The following is a 22,200-nucleotide window of genomic DNA, read 5'->3' as shown; positions in this document are numbered from 1 at the left end:
GCACTGATATTTCTGAATACAGCTAGCTTTGTGAAAACCTTTCAACATGTCCACTTGAATCTCAATTCAAAGTCAGCCATGAAGAGGTTCCAAAGACCTTACTTTTAACTTGCTTTCATTTTTCTATCTAAAAATCTGTCCTTATGAAAAATGGGCCAGTAAATGATTCTTAAAAATACATTCATCAAAGCTGAAATGAAATGGGTTTCCTAGTATAGATTACAAAATATCTAACTCTGACCTGGCATTCTGTTCACTGGGGATTTATGCATCTCACAAAATTAAACACTATTGACTTCAGATTAGTCACCAATATATTTCATTTTTCCTAAAATGGAGACCATAATAAATACAAAATCACTTTTCAAGTCTCTAAGAATACCAATCCACTTCACAAATATCTCCAAATCTGTCAATGTAATCTTAGACCCAACATACATACCAAGAGTAAAACAATGAATACAACATTATTCCCTGCTTACCAAAACACATTATTTCTTTCCTTTGGCAAGTCAGTATTTACCTGAGAGACATAATTCTATTATGAATCATGTCCACTTGTGTTGAGTTCAATAGCAATGAGTTATGACTAAGCAATAAAATGGCTTATAAAAAATAATTTCTCAAGTTTTCTATCTATTGAAAACCTTCACTTTAGGCCAGGTTCTATGGAAATAGAATCTGAGATTCAGATTCTGGTTTGAGAGGTTTATTTGGGTAGTGAGGGAAGCAGGGGAATTAAAAAGGCAATGGTGTCAGCTTGGCTTCTGTCTGATCCCTGTAGTACCTGTGAGCACAATGCACCAATTGCAGGACAGATGGTCTCTTCTCGAGGCAAAGAAGGGACCGGAGTCTGGAGTGGAGGAAAAGGAGGCAGATTAGCTTCCTTCTTGGTCAAAGACAGTTCTGTAACTGGGATGTTTCATAAGGTAGGATTCACATTAACTGGAAAATGGGTACAGGACAGACAAAGGTAACCAAGATAGGTGACCAAGACTGTCCTCTAAAATCCTTAAAAAATACCAAGATAAATTTCAACTGTTTCAACTTGGTTAACTTCACATACTTTACCCTAATTTAGAGATGTGAAATTTCAAATAAGTAATAATAAATGCAGATTGTGAGACAGTTAATACGTGAATAGATTTAATTAAACTACTTTATGCAGAGATGATATTAGAATGAAGCTCCTTTCTGGCATCTCTCCTACCCAAACTCTATAGAAGGAAAAGAAAAAAGGAGAAAGAAGAGGAGGGTTTGGAGGAGGAGGAGGTAGGCAATGGCATTTAGAAAGCTCTATTATGCTGGGCACAATGGTGCACACCTGTAATCCCAGCAACTCAGGAGGCTGAGGCAGAAGGATCACAAGTTCAAGACCAGCCTCAGGAACTTAGTGAGTCCCTAACAACTTAGCAAGACTCTCTCTCAAAAAAAACAAAAAGGGCTAGGGATGTGGCTTAGTGGTTAAGCACCCCTGGGCTCAATCCCCAGTACTAAAAAATAATCAAATCAAACAACAAACAAATAAAACAAATACAAGCTCTTCTATCACATACTCTGTTGATGGAAGCATGAATTCATCAAAATTCTAGAGACAATAGTGCAATATTCACCAAGAGTTTCAAATATTCCCATTTACATCTCTTAAAATATCTTTTTCTGGTGCTTTTTCTTAAGGAAATTATCAGGCAACAGTGTAAAGATACTCATTGAAGCATTATTTAGTCATTACAAACAAAATATTAACAAATTTTATCAACAGAAGATTGATTAAATTCTGAAGGGACACACTCTAACTTTTTAAAATGACATAGATGCATATAAATAATGTGGAAAGAACGCTAGAATTTATGTTAACAGAAAAGTAGGTTACAGAACCTATGCTTTGTGCATTATGATCCTGAATGCATGCAGTTTTTAAGCACAGTTGTGTTATAGATGACTATAAACATAAAAAGTGTTGGGAGGCTTATTTGCATTAACAATTGTTATTTCTCTATTTGGGATTATAGATAATTTTTATGTTCTTCTTTGTAGTTTTACTCTAGTCTCTGTGTTTTTGGCAACACTCATGTATTAATTTTATGATTTATAAAAATTATATCATTTTGTCTTCTTGAACCTATACTCAGCCAAACTATCTTATTTGTCATGCTAACTCACTAAGATGTACAACAATAGCAACAAGAAAATCCATAGGCAACCAGGAGAAAATAGGCCAGCCAAGAACAAACAAAAGTAAAAAAAAAGCTCTCTGACAAGCAACTGTGTGGAGGTAGATTTGATGAAGCTTAATTACTAATGTCCTTTTGGGAGGCCCTGCATTCTCTACGTGTCATTTGACCTCCTTGTGCTTCAGTTTATATATATATATATATATATATATATATATATATATATATATATATATATATATATATATATGAAAAGGTAATAGCTTGTCTTTTTTAATTAGTAGTACTTTTTTATATTTAGAGAATATTTTAAAAGTTTATTTTGCTCCTGAGTTTATAATAGAATGAAATAGTGTGATCATTATGTGCCATATGCTACATGCATTTTTTTTTTAGTTTTTTAATTATTTATTCTAATTTGTCATACATGGCAGCAGAATGCATTTTAATTCATATTACACAAATAGAGTACAATTTTTCATATCTCTGGTTGTACACAAAGTAGAGTCACATCATTCGTGTATTCATACGTGTACTTAGGGTAAATGATGCCCATCTCATTCCACCATCTTTCCTACCCCCATACCTCTCTTCCCCTCCCTCCCCTTTGCCCTATGTAAATTTCCACCATTCCTCCCATGCTTCCCACACACCACTTATTAATTTTTTTAATTGAAAAAAAACCTCATAACTCTGGTTAAAGTACTTAAGATTCCCAGAAAAAATATGGTTATTATAGACAATTTAATGTTGAAAGGCATAAAAACTTGGAGGCAATTATTTTTAGGGAGTACTTAAGTAAATACAAAAAGAAAAAGAAGAAAATGGACATCTTATATTCTAGAAATTCTTTTGGTTCCAGAACATGGCACACACCCTGAAGAGTCAGAGATTATTTCCTAATTCTCTGCCTAAACCACTCTTTGACCTCTCATGATCAGAAAATCACTCAACTGGGAGCCATAAGCTTATGTGGCCACTACCTTACAGACTCCTCAGAGGCAACTGAGAAGCTATTAGAATCCGGCAAATGCACAGCCTGATGACTAGCAGAGTCCAAACACAAGAGCTTCCATTTCTCAACCACCTCTTAAAGCAGGCCCAGAGGATTTCAAGCATGCTCCTGAATTGTGTCATCATGGGCTAATGAATCTAGAAAGTGCTAACTGCTTTCTCCATTCCCTGATTAACCCAGCCATCAGGAGTCCCAAATCAGCCTGATAGTGAAGCCAGAATTAGGCAGATAGGCAAGGGTCAGATCCAGAAAATGGAGGGATTGAAATGTTAATTCCTTCAGACCCTTCCTCTAACCTATTGCTAAGGTAACCTGTCCCAGGGATTGTCCCTCCCTACAGGGAGTTACAACAGTTGTTGATTATGCCCCCTTCCTACCCAGATCATACCACTTCAGCCCCTCCATCCCATCTGCTTCTCACATTTTGGCCATCTCACTGAGCATCTCCTGGATCTAAGTCCTATAAAAAAGGCAGAATGCTCTCACTTCTTGGGATACATGATCCCAGCTATGGCCCCCTCCTCCCTCCCAGGAGAAGTCTATGTTACCCCTTCTTAAATAAACCCTGCTTTAGAGAAGCATGCAAACGCAACCATATAATGTCATACTTCAACATGTGAGAGAGCAGTACCCCTCACTGATGACCAGCGATATCAGTAGGGGTCAGGAGTTCAGCAGAAGCTGGGTATAAGATAATAGGAAGGTGAGGACATTAGGAAGTGAGAATATGAGACCCATTTAAAGAACAGCTGGTGCACTTTGCCCCACTGCTGCCATGAGGGAATCTGAAACCAGGCTGGTCAGATTTTGTATTTTCCCAGATTTTCATTTTTCATAAGAAAAAGGGAATCCACAGGTGCGAAATCCTTTGACTTTTTTTTTAACCTGTGTGGACCAACAAAACATATCTAAAGACCAGATTCTACTCAGAAACTGCCAATCTGTGACCTTTTCTGTAAATCATGCAGAGCTTCTCTCTGTGGTTACTGTTAGTCCAGCTGTGAGTCTGGTGTCAGCCACTTGGGCTCAGTGTCTTTAAACCCATTGTATAATAATGCAGAAGTGTTCACTGAATCATAAATGAATGGGAGTCATTGAGAGTAGAATAGACATGGGACTAGGAAACAGTCTTAGTTACTACCTAGACTTTGCCATTTAGTGGATTCAAAAAATTGGAGATGCTTTTTTTTTTTTAGGTTCAGAATTCCATTTTTTCTTTCTTTTTTTTTTTCCCTTTGGTGAATAAACAAGTTCAAATGATTAGGTTGCTCCTTGCTCACACGTCATATAATCTGTGCTGGCAGAATCACATAACCACTTAGACCTTTGAGCTACTTGCCTAGTGCTCCTTCATTTATTCATTTTTAAAAAAATTTTAAATTTGTTTTAATTAGTTACAAATGACAGTAGAATGCACTTTGATACATCATATATAAGGGAGTTTATTTTCTTATTCTTCTTGTTGTACATGATGTAGAATCGCACTGGTCATATAGTTACATATGTACATAGGGTAATAATGTCTTATTCATTCTACTCTCCTGACTACCCCCATACCCCCTCCCCTCTTTTCACTCCCTACTACCTAATCTAAAGTAATTCTATTTTTCCCTTGACCCCCTCATTGTTAATTAGCATCTGCATATCAGAGAAAACATTTGGCTTTTGGTTTTTTGAGCTGTTACTCTAACACTTCTGTCCTTATACCTGCAAGATAGAGTCCTCTCTCTCCCTCCCTCCCTCCTCGCTTTCCATACACACACACACAAATATATATACAGTCCTGCCTCGTATATACAGTCTTTGACATTATATAACAGTGATCCCATAAGATTAAGATGAATTATTATTATTAGAAATCATTTTCCAGTGACATTGTTGCCCTTGTACTGCTGTAAATAGTGCAACACATTGCTTACATATTGGTCATGATGTTGGTGTTGCCAGTCTTATGAAAGTATAGTAGAGCACATGCAATTATGTATAGTACATAATACTTGATAATGATAACAAATGACTATTTTGCTCAATTATGTATTTACCATAGTATATATTCTTTACTGTTTACTGAATTTATCAAGTTACTAATGTTCCCTCAAGGGGCCTGTCAAGTGATTGATTTAGACCATCTAGGTGTAAATACACTCCGTGATGTTTGCAGAAGGATAATATCCCTAAGGAGTTATTTCTCAAAACATCTCCATCTTTAAGCAATGCACGATTGTATACATTTGGGGCTGGCTATTGCCCCCAAACCATTTATCAAAATGTATTTTTTTATTCTCTCTTTGCAGATAAGTCAAATAGGAAATAAAAGCAGGATAAAAATGGACTTCTTGAAATACCTCTCAGAGCACCAACACCATCTCTCTGAATAACCAGCAGCCTGAGGATAGAAAGGCCAATAAGAGATGATGATTCAGACCACAGGGAATAGAAACAGATATCACGGGAAAGAAGCAAGAATTTTTGTAAGAGCTGAAAAACCCATGGGTTTCATTCTGAGGCTGAAAAAAAATCAAGGAAGATTGATTGACTTACCACTGTCAGTACTGATGTAATTTTCCGAAAGCCTTGCCAGGAGTCTGTTGGAACACTTCTGAAGTATTGCCACCACTGTTTCATTAAGGTCTTTGTTCTTTTCAAGCCAACCACTGATGTTTTAAGGCATGCACTTCGGTAACAAAAGAGGGAAAGTGCATGAATTGACACAGCAAATTGTACGTTACTTGAAAAACATCACAAATTGTGCGGGTCCTTTATTTTAAAACAGTTTGATATAACCGTACTGATACCCCAGAATTTCACTGTGCAGCCCAAAGAGATTTTCAAGCTTCACTATTTAGTTGTCAAAAGAAAGGAAGAGATAGGAACAAGAAGAAAGGGGCAAAGAAGAAGTAACAGAAGGTGGAAGTGATGGGGGGGGGGAGGAAAAGGGACAGCAAGAAAGCATTAAATCATTTCCAGTATTAATAATTCACCTCGGCAGTCCTTCACAGGCAAGGCTAGATAAATTGTCAACTGTCCCTGACCACAGTGAGCACTTGAAAAAAAAAAAAAAGTTAGCAAATATAATGGCATTTTACTGTAAAAATCATCATACTTAATAATATTCCAGGATATCAAAAAAAACTATTAGCACATCTGGGGACACTTGGAAAGCCATTTACAGTTTGAAACATTTTTTTTTTAATCAGTTCTCTTTCTGTTCCACCCAGAACCACTGGAGAGAAGTGGAAAAGCGGGGGTGGGGGAGAAAGGGAACATGCTCTAGAGGGGAAACGAGAAAAGGATGAGGGTCATTAGAAAACTTTGTGGGCCATAGTTTAGAGACCACTGTTGGACACTGACTCTTTATGGGAGAACAAAAAAAAACCTCTTCAATAAAAAGATCTATTGAAAATAATTCACATTCAAACAATGTTGAGTTAAAAAGAGGACAAATAAGAAAAAAAAATGTCTTTGATGGTATCCATTCCTTTCTGTAGCAGTCCTGCTTTGAGTTGGGGTGACAGAGTCCGTTTTGAAATTTTTGACCTCTGTGCACATGGGATGCTGTTTCACTTCCTGAGTGCAGAAAGGTACACTACCTTTCCTTTAGAACTGAGGTGTGTTTTGTTCATCTCTTCATTTAACCTAAACTTTACTTAAATATTATCTGAGGGCTTTGGCTAAGTGCATTTGAAACAGAGTCAGGAAAATTCAGGACGGGGTGTGCCGATAACTTTCCACTCCGCCATAATGAATGAGTTCAAAGCGAGCTTCATAGCTCCCCTTCTCATCAGACTTGGGCTTCTGGAAATAAATCAACTGTTCAAATAGAGTTTTTTCTTGAAAGTTGTGTCTGTAGCCTTAGGAAAGGCATTTTTCTTCGAGGATAGAGAGGAGGCCCATGGGCTGTTGAACATACATGAAGACAGCACATTTTCAAAACCTCTAAAAAACAGTGTGTCCAGTGGGGATCAGTATGAATGCATTCCCTAATAATTGAAAAAGGAGAAAATATTCTCTAGATGTAACTAGCCAATCATCCTTTCAGCAATATGTATTAAATACCTACAATTCAATACTGACACCTGCAGGAGCTGCTGATTCTGCAGTGACCACATACTCTCCTCAGGGTGCTTACATTCTGGTGAAGCAGACATATCACAGCCAAATTAACAAAGATATAAAATAAATAATGTAGTCTCATAGAACTTCTTTGAAGATGCAAAGTAAAGGGAGACACTACTGGAGAGAGCAGGCCGAGGAAAATCTATTTTAGATGGGAGTGGTCAGGGAAAATCTCTCTGACCTGAATGAGAATAACCACCTGAAAAAATCTGGGCACAGGTATTCAAGGCAGAAAAACGAAGAGCACAAAGTCCCCAAGGCAGAAGCACACACTTGGCAAGTTTGAGATCCTATCATCGGGAACCAAATAGGGACAGAGCCAGATATGGAGCTCATGGTGAGATGCTATTGGTGTAAGGCTTGTGTACTTAAGTTATAGACTTAACTGCAGCTGGACCACAAAGAATTTATAGGCTTCAGTAAGGCATTTGGACTTTACATGTAATGAGAAGCCTTTGGAGACTTTTAACATAAAGTGATGTGACTTAATTTATGCTTGAAAAGAACTATTGGTTTGGTAAAGGAGTGAGCAAAGTCAACAGGGAAGTCCTGAACTAATAATGTTTTTTTATATTCTTAAAGGGTTGTAAAAACGAAAAAGAATGTTGACCGAAAACCCTATGACTATCTTAAGCAAATTCTTCTCTAAAGGGTCATTGAGTCTCTTTCACACCTTTGCATCCACTCAGCCATTGTGGCACTGAAAGCAGCAGTTAACATGTAAAATAAATGAGTGACAATGTTCCAATAAAACTATTTACCAAAACAGATGGCAGGCTATATTTGACCCACAAAATTAGTTTGCTGACCCTTAGTCTAGTCTAGTTATAGTGTTGGGGCTTGTGAGAACTCATTAGAAATGTGAGATATGTTGAAAATGGAGCTTTCACAACTTCCTGATGGATAGAATGTGAGGTGTAAGATAAGGAGGTTATTGGCCTGAGCAGCTGGATAGTGGATACTGCCATTAACTGACATACACATACTTATATACAGGGAAACACACAGTGGGCAGGGGCAGATCAATGAATTTTATATTTGCATATTTATTTATAGATTCCTTTACCTACTCCATGAATATTTTAAAATGCCTTATTTTGTGATCAAATCACTATATCAGACACTTTAGATTGTACTAGAATGAATCAGACATGGGCTCTGAGAAGCATCTGAGAAGACAAGACATGGGCATAATACACAGACCTCAAAACAGATGAAACATGTGCAGATAAAATGTGACATTTCAAGGTATGGCAAGTAAGACAGACCATGTCCCCTTGCCCCAACAACATAGATTTCATGATTCTGTATCAACCCATTGAAACTAAGAACCATAGACACTCAGATTTGGAAGAGACATTGAAGTTGTGGTCCAAATTTCCTAATAGATCATTGAATTCCCTTCAGAATTCCCTCCTAAAAGGCTGGTTAGCATATGCTTGAATTTTGTTATGGCAAGAGAACACACAAACTCTTAGTCAAGTGTCTGTACAGGTAAGTTGTGAAAACAAAATTTGTTTATAGTTTGGAATCCTTTTTTTTAGAAGCCGTGCAAATGTGTCTAATAATTCTTCTCATCAGATATTTGAAAATCACCTTTTCAATCCATCCGAGTCTATCACTCTAATGGTTTTCTACCACTTGTGTATTTTCTCATGTTCCAAGAACTTGAATTTTATGAAAAGCATATTGAACATTTCAGTAATAGCTCTTGAAAAGTTCTAGGCAAGAACTATCTTTACCCCAAGCATCTGACTAGGGAATCCTGCAGAGTGAAGAGGTGAACTTAACTCTAATGAGGCAGAGTTCTCCTAGTGAAAGCATCACCTATCTTGCTCCTACAACACTGACCTTGTGAGTTTTAGGCAATGTTGGAAGTAAGGAGGGAGAGGGAAAGGGGAAATCTGGAAATTAAACATTTGATTCTCTGGTGTTAATGCTCGGATGTATGAACTTCACGTGTACCGTGTTGAGTACAAATGGAATTCATACATCCTACATATCTCTAGCAAACCCTCAGTGAAAATAAAAATGATTCATTTAAAAATGCAAGCATCTTATCCAGGCACAGTGGCGCAAGCTTGTAATCCCAGCGGCTCAGGAGGCTAAGACAGGAGGAGAGCAAGTTCAAAGCCAGCCTTAGCAACAGTGAGGTATACTAAGCAACTCAGTAAGAGCCTATCTCTAAATAAAATACAAAATAGGGTTGAGGATATGGTTCAGTGGTTGACTGCCCTGGAGTTCAATCCCCAGTACAAAAAAAAAAAAAAAAATTAAAAAAAATGCAAGCACCTCCTGGGATGGTGCCTGTTAACAAGAGTACTGAGACAAAACTTTACCAAAAACAGCAGCTCCCAACTGAGGCAGAAGGCAGAGCAGCCTCCCACACATGAGGATCTCAATTTTCCTGGTTTCCAGTGAAGCCAACTTTCCCCTTTGGGATGAGGGGAAGTTTTATGTGAAACAAGCAGATTTCATACCTCAAAACATAACAACTGCACCACTGAGGAGAGAAATACAGTTCCTGTAAGGTCTTCTCTATTTCTCAAGTACTCAGGATGTATAAAACTTGCTGAGAGCCACGGCTGAGTCTGTATGGCCCCTGTCATTTTGCCAACAGTATTGATTGACAGGCGAGGCATTACTATCCGCCTCTGCCGCAACTTTTGAGTTCTCGCACTATTTTGGAGTTCTCGTGGGGATTTCCGGGGATTCCCCGAGAGTTCCCATTGGTTGGGGAAGTGCAGGAGGAGGGATTTCCGGGAGAGATATTGCCGGCTGGGGGTTCCTGGACAAGCCTCGTGGCGTTCGGGACGATTCCCCGGGAGCTGTGTGAAGTGTTTTCCTGCAGTTTAAAAATAAAGTTTGTTCCTGCTTCAGTGGCTAGTGATTTGTGCCCAGCCAGACTGCGGCATTTGGTGGCCCGTACGGGGAACGTCTGAAGCTTCGGGGTAAGTGAAATTGCTTGCCCCTAAGGGAAGGCGAGAGAATGGGTGACCATTTTAAAAAACAATGTGTTCTTGTTTTGATTTGTTTTGTGTTTGTTTCAAGCTGCCTATCCCTAGAATTTTCTCAGGCAGATTGGGAAAAATGGTTGGCTCAAGGTTTGAAGTTGTTCGCCCCTGAGGAAGAGATAGAAATAGACCACAAATGCACATATCAAGAAAATAGGAAAATTGATACAACAATTTTTTGTTCCGTTTTTGTTTCATTCTGTTTCGGTTTTGTTTTGTGTTATCTTATTGGGTTGCGTTATCTTTATAACAGATTAGAAATTAGTAAAAAACAAACCGAAAGAGTGTTAAGTAAATTGTTAGAGGTTCAGACCATGGAGAAAGACATTTTAGATCAAGCAAAAGAGAAGGTCTCTCAAGCTAGTCAGACAGAGGAAGAAAATTTAAAGGAAGAAAGCTTAGAGGAGAAACAGCTATTAGGGAAAAAGCTACAACAGGAGGCTGCTACTAACACCGTTCTATCACCAGAGGGCGTAATTCAACCAACAGCACCCCCTATGGAGATAGCTGAGTGGCCCTCAAACCCCGTAGTTGATAGATGGGATCCTGATACAGGACCTCAAAGATTAGCATGCCCTGTACTTGAGCAGGCAGGAGGGCAGCGAATTCACCGTGCTTTAGATTTCAAAACAGTGAAGCAGTTAAAGGAGGCTGTAACAACCTATGGTCCTCAAGCACCGTTCACTGTAAGCATGGTCGAATCCATTACCAACTTGGACATGACGCCAGCAGATTGGGCTAGTATGTGTAAATCTGTGCTAAATGGAGGACAATATTTGTTATGGAAGGTTGCCAATGAGGAATTTTGCAGGGAGACAGCTAGGCGAAATGCAGCAGCCGGTTACCCTCAAAGAAATCTAGATATGTTGTTAGGAAAAGGACCTTATGAGGGTCAACGGCAACAAATTGAATATGATCCTGGCGTATACGCACAAATTGCTGTAGATGCGGTTAGGGCATGGAAAACTTTACAGGGGCATGGAGGTTTACAAGGTCAATTATCTAAGGTAATACAAGGAACTAATGAACCTTATGCTGAATTTGTAGATAGGCTTATTCAAGCAGCTTCTAGAATTTTGGGGGATACAGAACAGGCAATGCCATTTATAAAACAACTGGCTTATGACCAAGCAAATCGTTGCTGCAGAGAGGTCATTAGACCATGGAGACATGAAGATTTAAACACATATATTAAATTATGTAGAGACATTAATGAACAAGGGCAAGTCTTAGCAGCAGTACAACAGGCTTTAGATGCCAGGCCAAAAACATGCTATAATTGTGATCAAACAGGACATTTTAAAAGGAGTTGCCCCATAGGAGGAGGGTTTAACAAAGCTAGATATCAAACGAATAGAATACCGGGTATTTGCCCACGATGCCGTAGAGGGAAACATTGGGCTAATGAATGCCATTCTCAAACCACCATAGAGGGTATTCCGTTATCAAAAAACAGACAAGGACCAAGTGTTTACCCACGATATCGTGGAGAAAGGCATCGAGCTCCATTGCCAAAAAACGGACAGGGGGGCCCAATGCTCCGGGGCCCACGACCACAAATGTACGGGGCACTGGAGGAACCCAGAAACACCATCAGGGTAGTGCCCAGGACACATTATCCATCAGATCTCTCATCAGACGAACCAGAGGGAGAGCAGGGTTGGACATCTGCGCCTCCGCCAGAGCAGTACTAACTCCAGAGATGGGAGTTCAAATCATTCCCACAGGAGTAAAAGGACCTCTTCCCCAAGGAACAGTAGGCTTATTGTTAGGACGCAGTTCTTCTACGCTAAAAGGACTTATGATAAGTCCCGGGGTAATTGATCCTGATTATGAAGGTGAAATAAAAATTATAGCTAGTTCTCCAAAGGGTATATCAGTAATTTCACCAGGAGATAGAATAGCACAGTTATTAATAATACCCAGCCTACATGATAAATTTTCCAGTAGTACTATAGAAAGAGGTTCCAGGGGATTAGGCTCCACAGGTGTAGATTGGGCTATGCTGTCTTTAAATTTAGATTCTCGCCCCATGCTAAAACTAAATATTCAAGGACATGAATTTAATGGGCTACTGGATACAGGTGCAGACCTTAGCATCATATCTCGTCAAGAATGGCCAAAACATTGGCCGTTACAACAAGCCACTCAAACGCTTCGAGGCCTAGGAGTGGCAACTAATCCCCATAGAAGTGCAATGGTATTAGATTGGAAGGATCCTGAAGGATGCGAAGGAACTATACAGCCATATGTATTGGATCATCTTCCTATAAATTTATGGGGACGAGATGTCCTAGATCAATTAGGTTTGACATTAACAAATAACATCAATCCAAATGCGCCCACTATTAGGGCTAGACAAGGTTTCAGGAAAGAAAAAAGATTAGGAGAACAAGGCATAGCAGCACCAATTCAAATAGATCAGGGAATAAATAGACATGGACTGGGTTTTCAGAAGGGGTCACTGAGGCAATAAAAATTACTTGGAAATCAGATAGACCAGTATGGGTTCCTCAGTGGCCCCTGACTAAAGAAAAGATACAAGCAGCCCATGACCTGGTCAAACAACAATTAGCGGAGGGACATATACAACCTTCCGTATCTCCTTACAATACTCCCATTTTTGTCATTAAAAAGAAATCTGGTAAATGGAGATTATTGCAAGATTTAAGAGCCATTAATAATGAGATGGTTATTATGGGACCTGCTCAATCGGGGATTCCTCAATTGTCTGCTTTGCCAAAAACCTGGTACGTTTTAGCTATAGATATTAAAGATTGTTTTTTTTCAATTCCAATTCATCCTGAGGATAGTCCACATTTTGCATTTACTATCCCTGCACTGAATCATGAAGGTCCTGATCAGAGATATGAATGGAAAGTACTCCCTCAAGGGATGGCTAACAGCCCAACTATGTGTCAAATTTATGTTAACAAAGCAATCCAGCCACTTAGAAATCAAAATCCTAAACTACAAATATTTCACTATATGGATGATGTATTGTTAGCACACAAAGATAAAAACACATTGCTAGAATGTTATGCCACACTTACAAATTTATTAAAAAATTATAATCTAGAGATAGCAATAGATAAAGTACAATTAAATTTTCCAATTAATTATTTAGGAGTTCTATTATCCTCAACCATGGTCCGTCCACCAAAAATTCAAATACGAGTAGATCAACTCAAATCACTTAACGACTTTCAAAAGTTATTAGGAGACATAAATTGGATAAGGCCTTATCTAGGTATACCAACAGAAGAGTTGGGACCTTTATTTGATATCCTAAAAGGTCCATCAGATCCAAATTCACCCCGCATGTTAACGCCTGAAGCAAGAAAGGCATTAAAAATTATTGAAACATATATGGAAAATATGCATTTGGATAGAATTGATATAACTTTGCCTTTATTATTTATTGTAATACCAACAAAAAATATTTCTACAGGAGTATTTTGGCAAGAAGGTCCATTATTGTGGATACATTTATCTTATTCTCCTAACACTATTCTTACTAGGTATCCTGAGGCTGTAGGACAATTAATACTCAAAGGAATAAAAGCAGCAAAGGGAGTGTTTGGAATTTCTCCCAATAAAATTATTACTCCATATACTATGGATCAAATTGATGAGTTAGCTAATGAGTTAAATACTTGGGCAAAAATCATGTGTAAATCTAATGTTTCATTTGATAATCACTTACCATCTAATCCTTTGTTGTCTTTTTGGTCTTCGCATCCTGTAGTTTTTCCAAAAATGACAAGAAAAACCCCTATCATGAATGCTCCAAATGTATTCACTGATGGGTCAAATAATGGTACAGCAGCAGTAGTAACCCCTGATCAAACTTTTACATTTTTAGTACCCAAACAATCAGCTCAAAAGGTAGAGCTTAATGCAGTTTTACAAGCTTTTGTGATGTTTAAAGATTCTGTATTTAATTTATTCTCTGATAGTCAGTATGTAGTTAATGCTATAGTATCCCTTGAAGATGCTGGCAGGATTTCCCCTTCCTCTACTGTTTTCTCTTTGTTTTCTGCTATACAAAGTCTAATCTGGGACAGAAAAGATCCATTCTTTATAGGACATAGCAGAGCACATACAGGATTGCCTGGAGCCCTTAGTTTGGGCAACGATTTAGCAGATAAAACTACACATGACATACATATTTTCTCTACACTAGAAGAAGCTACACATTTTCATAATAGGTTCCATGTCAATGCTAATACTTTACAAAAGCGCTTTAAAATAACTAAGGAACAAGCTAGACAAATAATAAAACAATGTCAAAATTGTGTGACCTTTTTACCACAAGTTAATCTTGGAGTCAATCCTAGAGGACTGATACCTAACCATATTTGGCAGATGGACGTCACACACTTGCCACAATTTGGAAAATTAAAATATTTGCATGTTACAGTTGATACTTCTTCCGGATTTTTGATGGGCTCCCTTCATTCCGGAGAAAAAACTAAAGATGTTATAGCTCATTGCTTACAAAATTTTGCCACTGTGGGCGTTCCAAAACAGTTAAAAACAGATAATGGTCCTGGTTATACTTCTACCTCTTTTAAACAATTTTGCTCATCATTTGGCATTACTCATATAACAGGAATTCCATACAATCCACAAGGACAAGGCATAGTTGAAAGAGCTCATCAAACTATTAAAATGTACTTACTAAAGCAAAAAGAGGGAATTGGAAAGGGGTATATGTCACCCAAAGATAAACTTAAAATAACCCTTTTTACTCTAAACTTTTTAAATTTGGATTCCTCAGGGCTTAGTGCTGCGGAAAGGCATATGTGTCCAAAAAATGTACATAAGCCTAAGGTACTTTGGAAAGATATTCTAACAGGACAATGGAAAGGTCCTGACCCAGTGATTGTCTGGAGTCAGGGTTCTGTTTGTGTTTTCCACAGGGAGAACAGCAGCCGATTTGGATTCCAGAGAGATTAAAACAATTTCTACAGGCCAAAAGGAAGGTGATTTGACTCAAATCCATAACAGCTGATATCCAGAACTCCAGTTTGGCTATTCTTACATCTACGACAGTGATTAACCAGGATGCTTTTTTCAATATTTATTTTATTATTTGCCTTTTCCCACATCATGAAGTTGTATTTTATTTTTGAGCTCATACAGACCTAGGTTAATGTTTTTCTGATCAGTTTTATTTTTTGACTGTGGAGTTTTTAAGCATTTGCAATGGAGATTTCACCTAGGTAAAGCTTCAAGGCCTTTACTATTGTCTTAAGTGTTGTATGTTATGTGTGCACACTTCTGTTTTGTGTTGTATGTCTGTATGTGCGTATGTCCATATATCATATATGAGGAGCGCTCATGAATAAATGGATCCGAATTTTTTTATTCACGTGATTTTAATGGTTTAATTTAGATTGGGTAAACAGCTGTTGAAAATTGTTTTAATATGTCAACAAATAAGGAGGTTAACAGATCTGTTTGTTTACTTTCACCTTTCCTTCTCATTATATTTAATAATTCTGTTCAGGATAATGTAAATTGTTCAAAAAATTGTTTTCTTAGTGCCTGTTGGAATGTTACATAATTTTTTTCTTAGCATCATTGCCAGAATTCCTATCTTCATCCCAGTGCCGGTGAAGACAAAGATAAAACCAAACTACAGCTTCTTCGATAGTTATCACAACAAACTGTAAAAACTGATGCATCAATGAATAATAACTCCACAAGTAATGCTCAATTAAGGAGTCGATTTACTTTGGGAGGAAATGGACATATTGACAGATTCCTCTGCTTTGAATTGCTTGCAGACCTTGCCTGGACTATGTATCACTTGTATGCATTGTGAACTATCTGTTGGTACAGCGAATTGTGGTAGTGCTGGAGTATTTTTGCTGATGGTGTCACCGGTGGTACAATTTTTCAAAGGAGCCCTCAATTGGCTTAGTGTCATGGCATTTTGCATCCTCCTCCCTTCTACTAGTGATGGTCTAAAATTTGGGGGCCAACAGAGGTGAGGCGAAGAACCTCACCCCCCCACTGGTGCAAAGGCCTATCCACAAGTATGGCTGTATGCTGTACCGGTAGTCAGTGACGGGTATGATCCAATTGCAGTGGTACCAACCTAAGACAGGAGGCTGACGCCTAGAGGTCAGTTCATCCGATGACGGGTAAGGACCATATGTTGAATTGGACTGCCTAACAGGCACGGTCCCTAAGCCACATTGCTTGTTGTTTAATTAAACAAAAAGGGGGAGATGCTGAGAGCCACGGCTGAGTCTGTATGGCCCCTGTCATTTTGCCAACAGTATTGATTGACAGGCGAGGCATTACTATCCGCCTCTGCCGCAACTTTTGAGTTCTCGCACTATTTTGGAGTTCTCGTGGGGATTTCCGGGGATTCCCCGAGAGTTCCCATTGGTTGGGGAAGTGCAGGAGGAGGGATTTCCGGGAGAGAGATTGCCGGCTGGGGGTTCCTGGACAAGCCTCGTGGCGTTCGGGACGATTCCCCGGGAGCTGTGTGAAGTGTTTTCCTGCAGTTTAAAAATAAAGTTTGTTCCTGCTTCAGTGGCTAGTGATTTGTGCCCAGCCAGACTGCGGCAAAACTTCTAACAAACAAGGGGCTGTTAAGCAAATTAATTTACAAATAGGTTGGAGAATAAAGTAATTATTTTCTGCCCCACAGAATCAGTTGTCCTACGTTGTACACAAATGGTTTGAATCAGTTGCCCTGACTCAGAACATAGTCTGACCTCTTTCACTCTGAATATTATCAAATCTGCCTTTCCCCCTTTCTGTTACTTTCTCACTACTTGTACTTCTGCTGTTCTGGATCAAGACCTCTTGATTTCTCACTCATGCTGCTATACCAGCTTCCTACCTGCTTATCATTAGCCTGTCTTCCCATCCCAGACATCACGTGCAAACCTATCAGATTAAGCACAAGCAGCTCTGACTTCTCCATTAACCAGCTCAGACCCCTCCGGACTCCACTGCGTTAAAGTCAAGTATAAATTAAAATCCCTTCACAATTTGATTCTCCTTTTTTCTTCAAGTTTCTTTCTTCTGCACATTCTGTGCTCCAACTAGACTCCTGGACATTTTAGAACATGTTCTTTGCTTTCCTGTCTCTGTCTTTGCTCTGGCCCGTCTCCCTTCTTGCTGTCTTTCTGTATTTATTTGCTAAAATTATACCCATTTCTTAAGATCTAATCGAAATTTTGTGCTCCTGCTCACCAGACTTTTCTAGATTCTTATAGACAGGGGGACCTCTATGCTTCTCGTCACTTGGGACTTTTCTTTGTGCCTTTTATTGCATTTAATAATTTTAAAATATACTTTTACATTTCTTAGACTTATAAATCCCTTACTTGACGGCATATTTCCTAAAGGCAAGTGCTACTTAAAACAAATGCTATTTTTCTATAGCATTTAATTCAAAGACTTATACAGAGCAGTGTGCTATCATCAAAGCCCAATTATGTATGCTTTGAAATCTGGGGAAAACCAGGAGGGGCTCAAATGACCTAATCACAAATTCCCCTCCTAGGTTAAACCTCCCAGCAAAAACAGCCCTTCTATGACAGGGAACAGACACAGTGTCTGCTTATTATCCCTGAGTAATTGCTCTTGATTTCCTCTCAGCCTGTGGAATTACGCAAACAAGCCAATCATATCCTTCTGCTGGAACTTAGGGCCACCCCACCTTACTTTTACTATAAACCCTGCCTCTCACTCTCCCTGCAACTCATTCTATTCTGAGGGACTGTATGCTGTGGGGTATCTATGTTCCTGGAGATATGAGCCTTTGAGACTAAAGAGATGCTGATCTCATTCATCCAGGGTTGGATGTCATATATTTGGCCATCTCCATAACTCTAGACCAAGGATCCCTCCCTTACCAATGGATGAGAAGAAGCAGGCAACCATTGGTTGCGAAGCAGATTCACTTGTTTAATGAAAACGAACAATAAAAGTCTTGGTTTTAAGACATCCTTTCAAGTATACCACTAGTTCCTTGAGTGCCAGGGTGATGCCTTCTGGGTTTTGCATTCCTCCAGACCCTTAGCACAGTAGGTCCTGAGGGGACTAAAGTGTAGGCCATCTGCAAATTTCTGCAGAGAGATTGACGGACAGGTGAAAACTGAGACACACAGGTTTGAGTTCTGGAACCTTGCCTAATTTGCTTTGGTGATCAGTCAGACAGAAGTGAGAGTTGCCAACAACAATGACAAAAAGCATGAAGTTGTACTTAAAGAAAATATTCATGTGTTTACAAGATATAAAGTTAACCACATTACTATCTAATTATATTTAAAAAACCCAAATTATCACATTCAAAAAGCTTCCCTTCAGAGGCAACAATATCTATTTAGTGCCTCAGTGCTACCAGGGTTTAAATATTTTAGAATTTATTTAGAATACTTGATATTATTGACTATGGACACATCAAAAATTCCCACAGTCTGATATTCAGACCAAGTTCAGGCAGATAGGCAAAGGATGTATCAACAGAATAATATTGTTTAGACACAAAGTTCAGGAAGATGTAAGTATAGAGCGAATCTTCTCTTGAGATTGATAAAATTCTAAAATTATCTTAATCCCACCTGTGAGAATGTCCAAAAAAAGCTAAATTACTGAGAATATAGCCTCTCCGGGTTAACACACTGAAGGAGTTACAATCAAAAATATACATTTAAACTTGTATTTTTAGGAAATAATAAGAATAATCTCTGCTAATATCTTGTGTATAATCATAAGTCTGTAATTGTATATTAATATGTTCAGAAGCAAATTATTATTGTTCGAGTCTAAATGAAGTAGAATATTTCAAGTAATGAAGAAAGTGTGAGCTAATACTATAATAGATTTATTCACAGCATATATATTATGGAAGGAGTTTATGGTAAGCCTGAAATTAAGTTAACAACATATTTTTATTTGAGATAGACTTTTTTGTAAACTTAATAGGAAATTTTTATGTATGAAAATCCTTTTTCCAAATACGCAGAGATGCAGATTATAAAACATTATGCAGATATTCATGTATTTTAGTTCTTTTGAAAGTTAAAAACTTCCATGATTCATGCTATTTTAAGGAGTGGTTTTAATTATTAGTATTTTCTACAAATTTTCTTCAGATATCCTGAACCAACATAATGGTTTTTCAAAATATAAAATGTCTTAGAGAAAGGTTTTTGTATGCCTTATTTGCCTGACCTGAATTTTGCTGAAATCATTCATAGGAAACCAAAGACTTTGCTTTGCTTTCTTTTATCTGTTTTTTTTTTTTCTTCTCATTTTATCATATCAGTAGAAAATACAACAGGAAATTACATCCTTGTTGCTGGAGTAACTGAGGCTGGCAAAAATAAGGCAATATGCTTCATTCTACTAAAATCAGTAACATTTAGAGAGGTATCAGCATCTAAACAATATCTATGTTTCACTTTCCTGCCTGAAAACAGTATCTTGTCATCATCGAAAAAGCAGAATTTACAGGTGACAACTATCAGAAACTAAATCAGTCTCTTAGGAACTTCAGTTTGTTTCATTACTTATTCATTTATCTTTTAGTTGTTGATGGACCTTTATTTTATATGTGGTGCTGAGAATCAAACCCAGTGCCTCACACATGCTAGGCAAGTGCTCTACCATTGAGCCACAACCCCAGACACTTGTTTCATATTTGATCAGAAAAATGTAGCTTTTAGAATGCCACAAATAATTTATCAGATCAAGGTTGGATCATTATTATTTTTTCAAATCAGCTCATGTTTGATTTATTAATCATTTTTAAGCATTTTAAGCAAACTGTTCTCCCCACAAGAAGTCACTGGTTATAAAATGAATAAAATCAACATGATGTCTACTCCTGTTAGGAATCACAGCAATTTTCAAGGAAGATTTAGTTTCATGTAAAGGCTAATAAAAGTGATAGGACACTCAAAATGATAGAATCCAGGACCTGCAAAGGACAGAGAGAGGTCAGTCTCCCAAGTGCCTTTCTGACATGGTTGTTGAGAATCAAAGGTAACAGTGTAGCTACAGAACTTTCAGAAAGTTAAAGGCTTTGGTTTGCTCAGACCCGTCTCCAAAATTCACTGCAACCCACAAGCTTCTAACATGTTACCATCTTGTTCATGCAGACAAAGCCACAGAAAAGACCATGCCAACTCTCCCACAGCATGCAGAAAGATTCCAGAGTACAGGGACATCAACAAATTCACAAACCATACACTGAAGCTAATTTACTAATAAGGCATGAAATATTGTCATAAATTACTGAAACTAACTGGTACTTGTCCAATTAAATGAACAAACTACAGCCTGCAAGGTAGTGGCCTGAGGATTTATGGTAGTTGTTTGTTTGCATGCTAATTTGCCAAGTTTCGTTAAGCTCTTTGGATCTACTCATTCACCTTATGTTAATCAGCCATGCTCTACAGTACCCATGTTTTTAGCTCTGTTTTTCCAGTCAACAGAATAACCATTTTTAATCACAACAAGCCTCTTTGCGTAAAGAGGCTATGCACAAATTGACAAATATGTAGCTACATCTGCATTAGAGATGATAGAATAGGGCAAATGACATGAGAGTTTAGCTAGGATGTTAAAGACTCTGCACACAAAGACCCATTAGGAGAAAATATGCAGGACTTTTCTGCCCCATTTCCCATCCCCTGACAGAGCTTGATTCCTGACATGGATCAACATGTCAAGCAGGGACAATTCTCTTTAAATGAAAATGGACAAGGAGACAAACAGATATTACGTTTTCAATGAGATCTATGCAGGCTTTCAAATCCAGACCAGAGTCAATGGATGCCCAGTCAATGCCTGCTTTCCTCTGTTCCTCTTGCTCCAGAATAAATATGTGCTGAATGAAGAGCTATTGAAATTTTTTAATGCTAAAATTAATTCAAAGTTGCTCACAGTATACTTCAAAGATATGAATAGTTGAAAGGAGAGAGAAAAACAGTTCTATTGCAAGAATATACATTAAAGAAAAAACAATACCCACTATCATATAATGGCAGATAGAGCCAACAATTGACAAATGTTCAATTAAATTCTTGTCTCCTTCAGATTTGTCTAAGGACTAAAGATTATTATAAACATTTAATGGTATTAGAATTCAAAATCATAGAAGATTCCTTTGCATATATTTATACTTCTATTTAAAACAGAAATGAGAGTAATAAATTCTCAATAATATAACAATAATTGTTAATATAAAATTATAGCTCTTTTCCAACCAAGGTAGCTCTTAAAAATGTACTGAGAATGAATTCCATTATTCTTTGATCTTATTTTTTCCACACTTGGGTCATAGTTTCAAATCTGCTTGTAAATATGGATTGACTGCATCCTCCACATATTCTTACATCAATAACTTCAAACAGGCGCTGGGGTTGTGGCTCAGCGGTAGAGCGCTTGTCTAGCACGTGCAAGGTCTTGGGTTCAATCCTCAGCACCACATGGATAAAATAAAGGTATTGTGTCCAGCTACATTAAAAAAAGAACTTCAAACAGTGGTGTTGAGAATGGCAGTGAAGAAGAACCTTGACAGCTTGGCATCCAGGACCCTGCTGATATGTGCCACCAGCCACTTAAACATCCTTTCACATGTTGACAGGGCATCAAGAGTGTAGATTATCTAGAAATCACATCCTAAACACTTTATCATCTGACAGAAGTGCTCATTTTAATCCTGGGCATTCTCTATGAGCAATCATCTTCTAGTCAACTTAGAATGCATTTACTAACCTGTGGTTTTCATGTTCTGCTGAATATAACAAGTGAAAAGAAAGAAAGAAGCAAGTGAGGGAAAGAGGAAGAAAGCACAAGGGTAGGAGAAAGTAGTGAGCAAGCTTGCTGCCTCCCTACTAAG

The 22,200-nt window shown here is 38.0% G+C and overlaps 1 protein-coding gene across 1 annotated transcript in view; it reads right to left on the bottom strand.

Moving 5' to 3' along the window:
- The window catches only part of Myh15 (myosin heavy chain 15), a 163,143-nt gene that overhangs the window by 97,966 nt on the left and 42,977 nt on the right, over positions 1-22,200 (bottom strand). The window contains 1 exon segment of the mRNA XM_071614911.1: positions 21,841-21,966. Coding sequence (XP_071471012.1) covers positions 21,841-21,966 — 126 coding nt within the window.

The sequence above is a fragment of the Marmota flaviventris genome, chromosome 8 (assembly GCF_047511675.1).
Source record: "Marmota flaviventris isolate mMarFla1 chromosome 8, mMarFla1.hap1, whole genome shotgun sequence".
Taxonomy (NCBI): domain Eukaryota; kingdom Metazoa; phylum Chordata; class Mammalia; order Rodentia; family Sciuridae; genus Marmota; species Marmota flaviventris.
The sequence above is the reverse complement of the archived record's forward strand: the minus strand, read 5'-3'. Positions and strand labels throughout refer to the sequence as shown.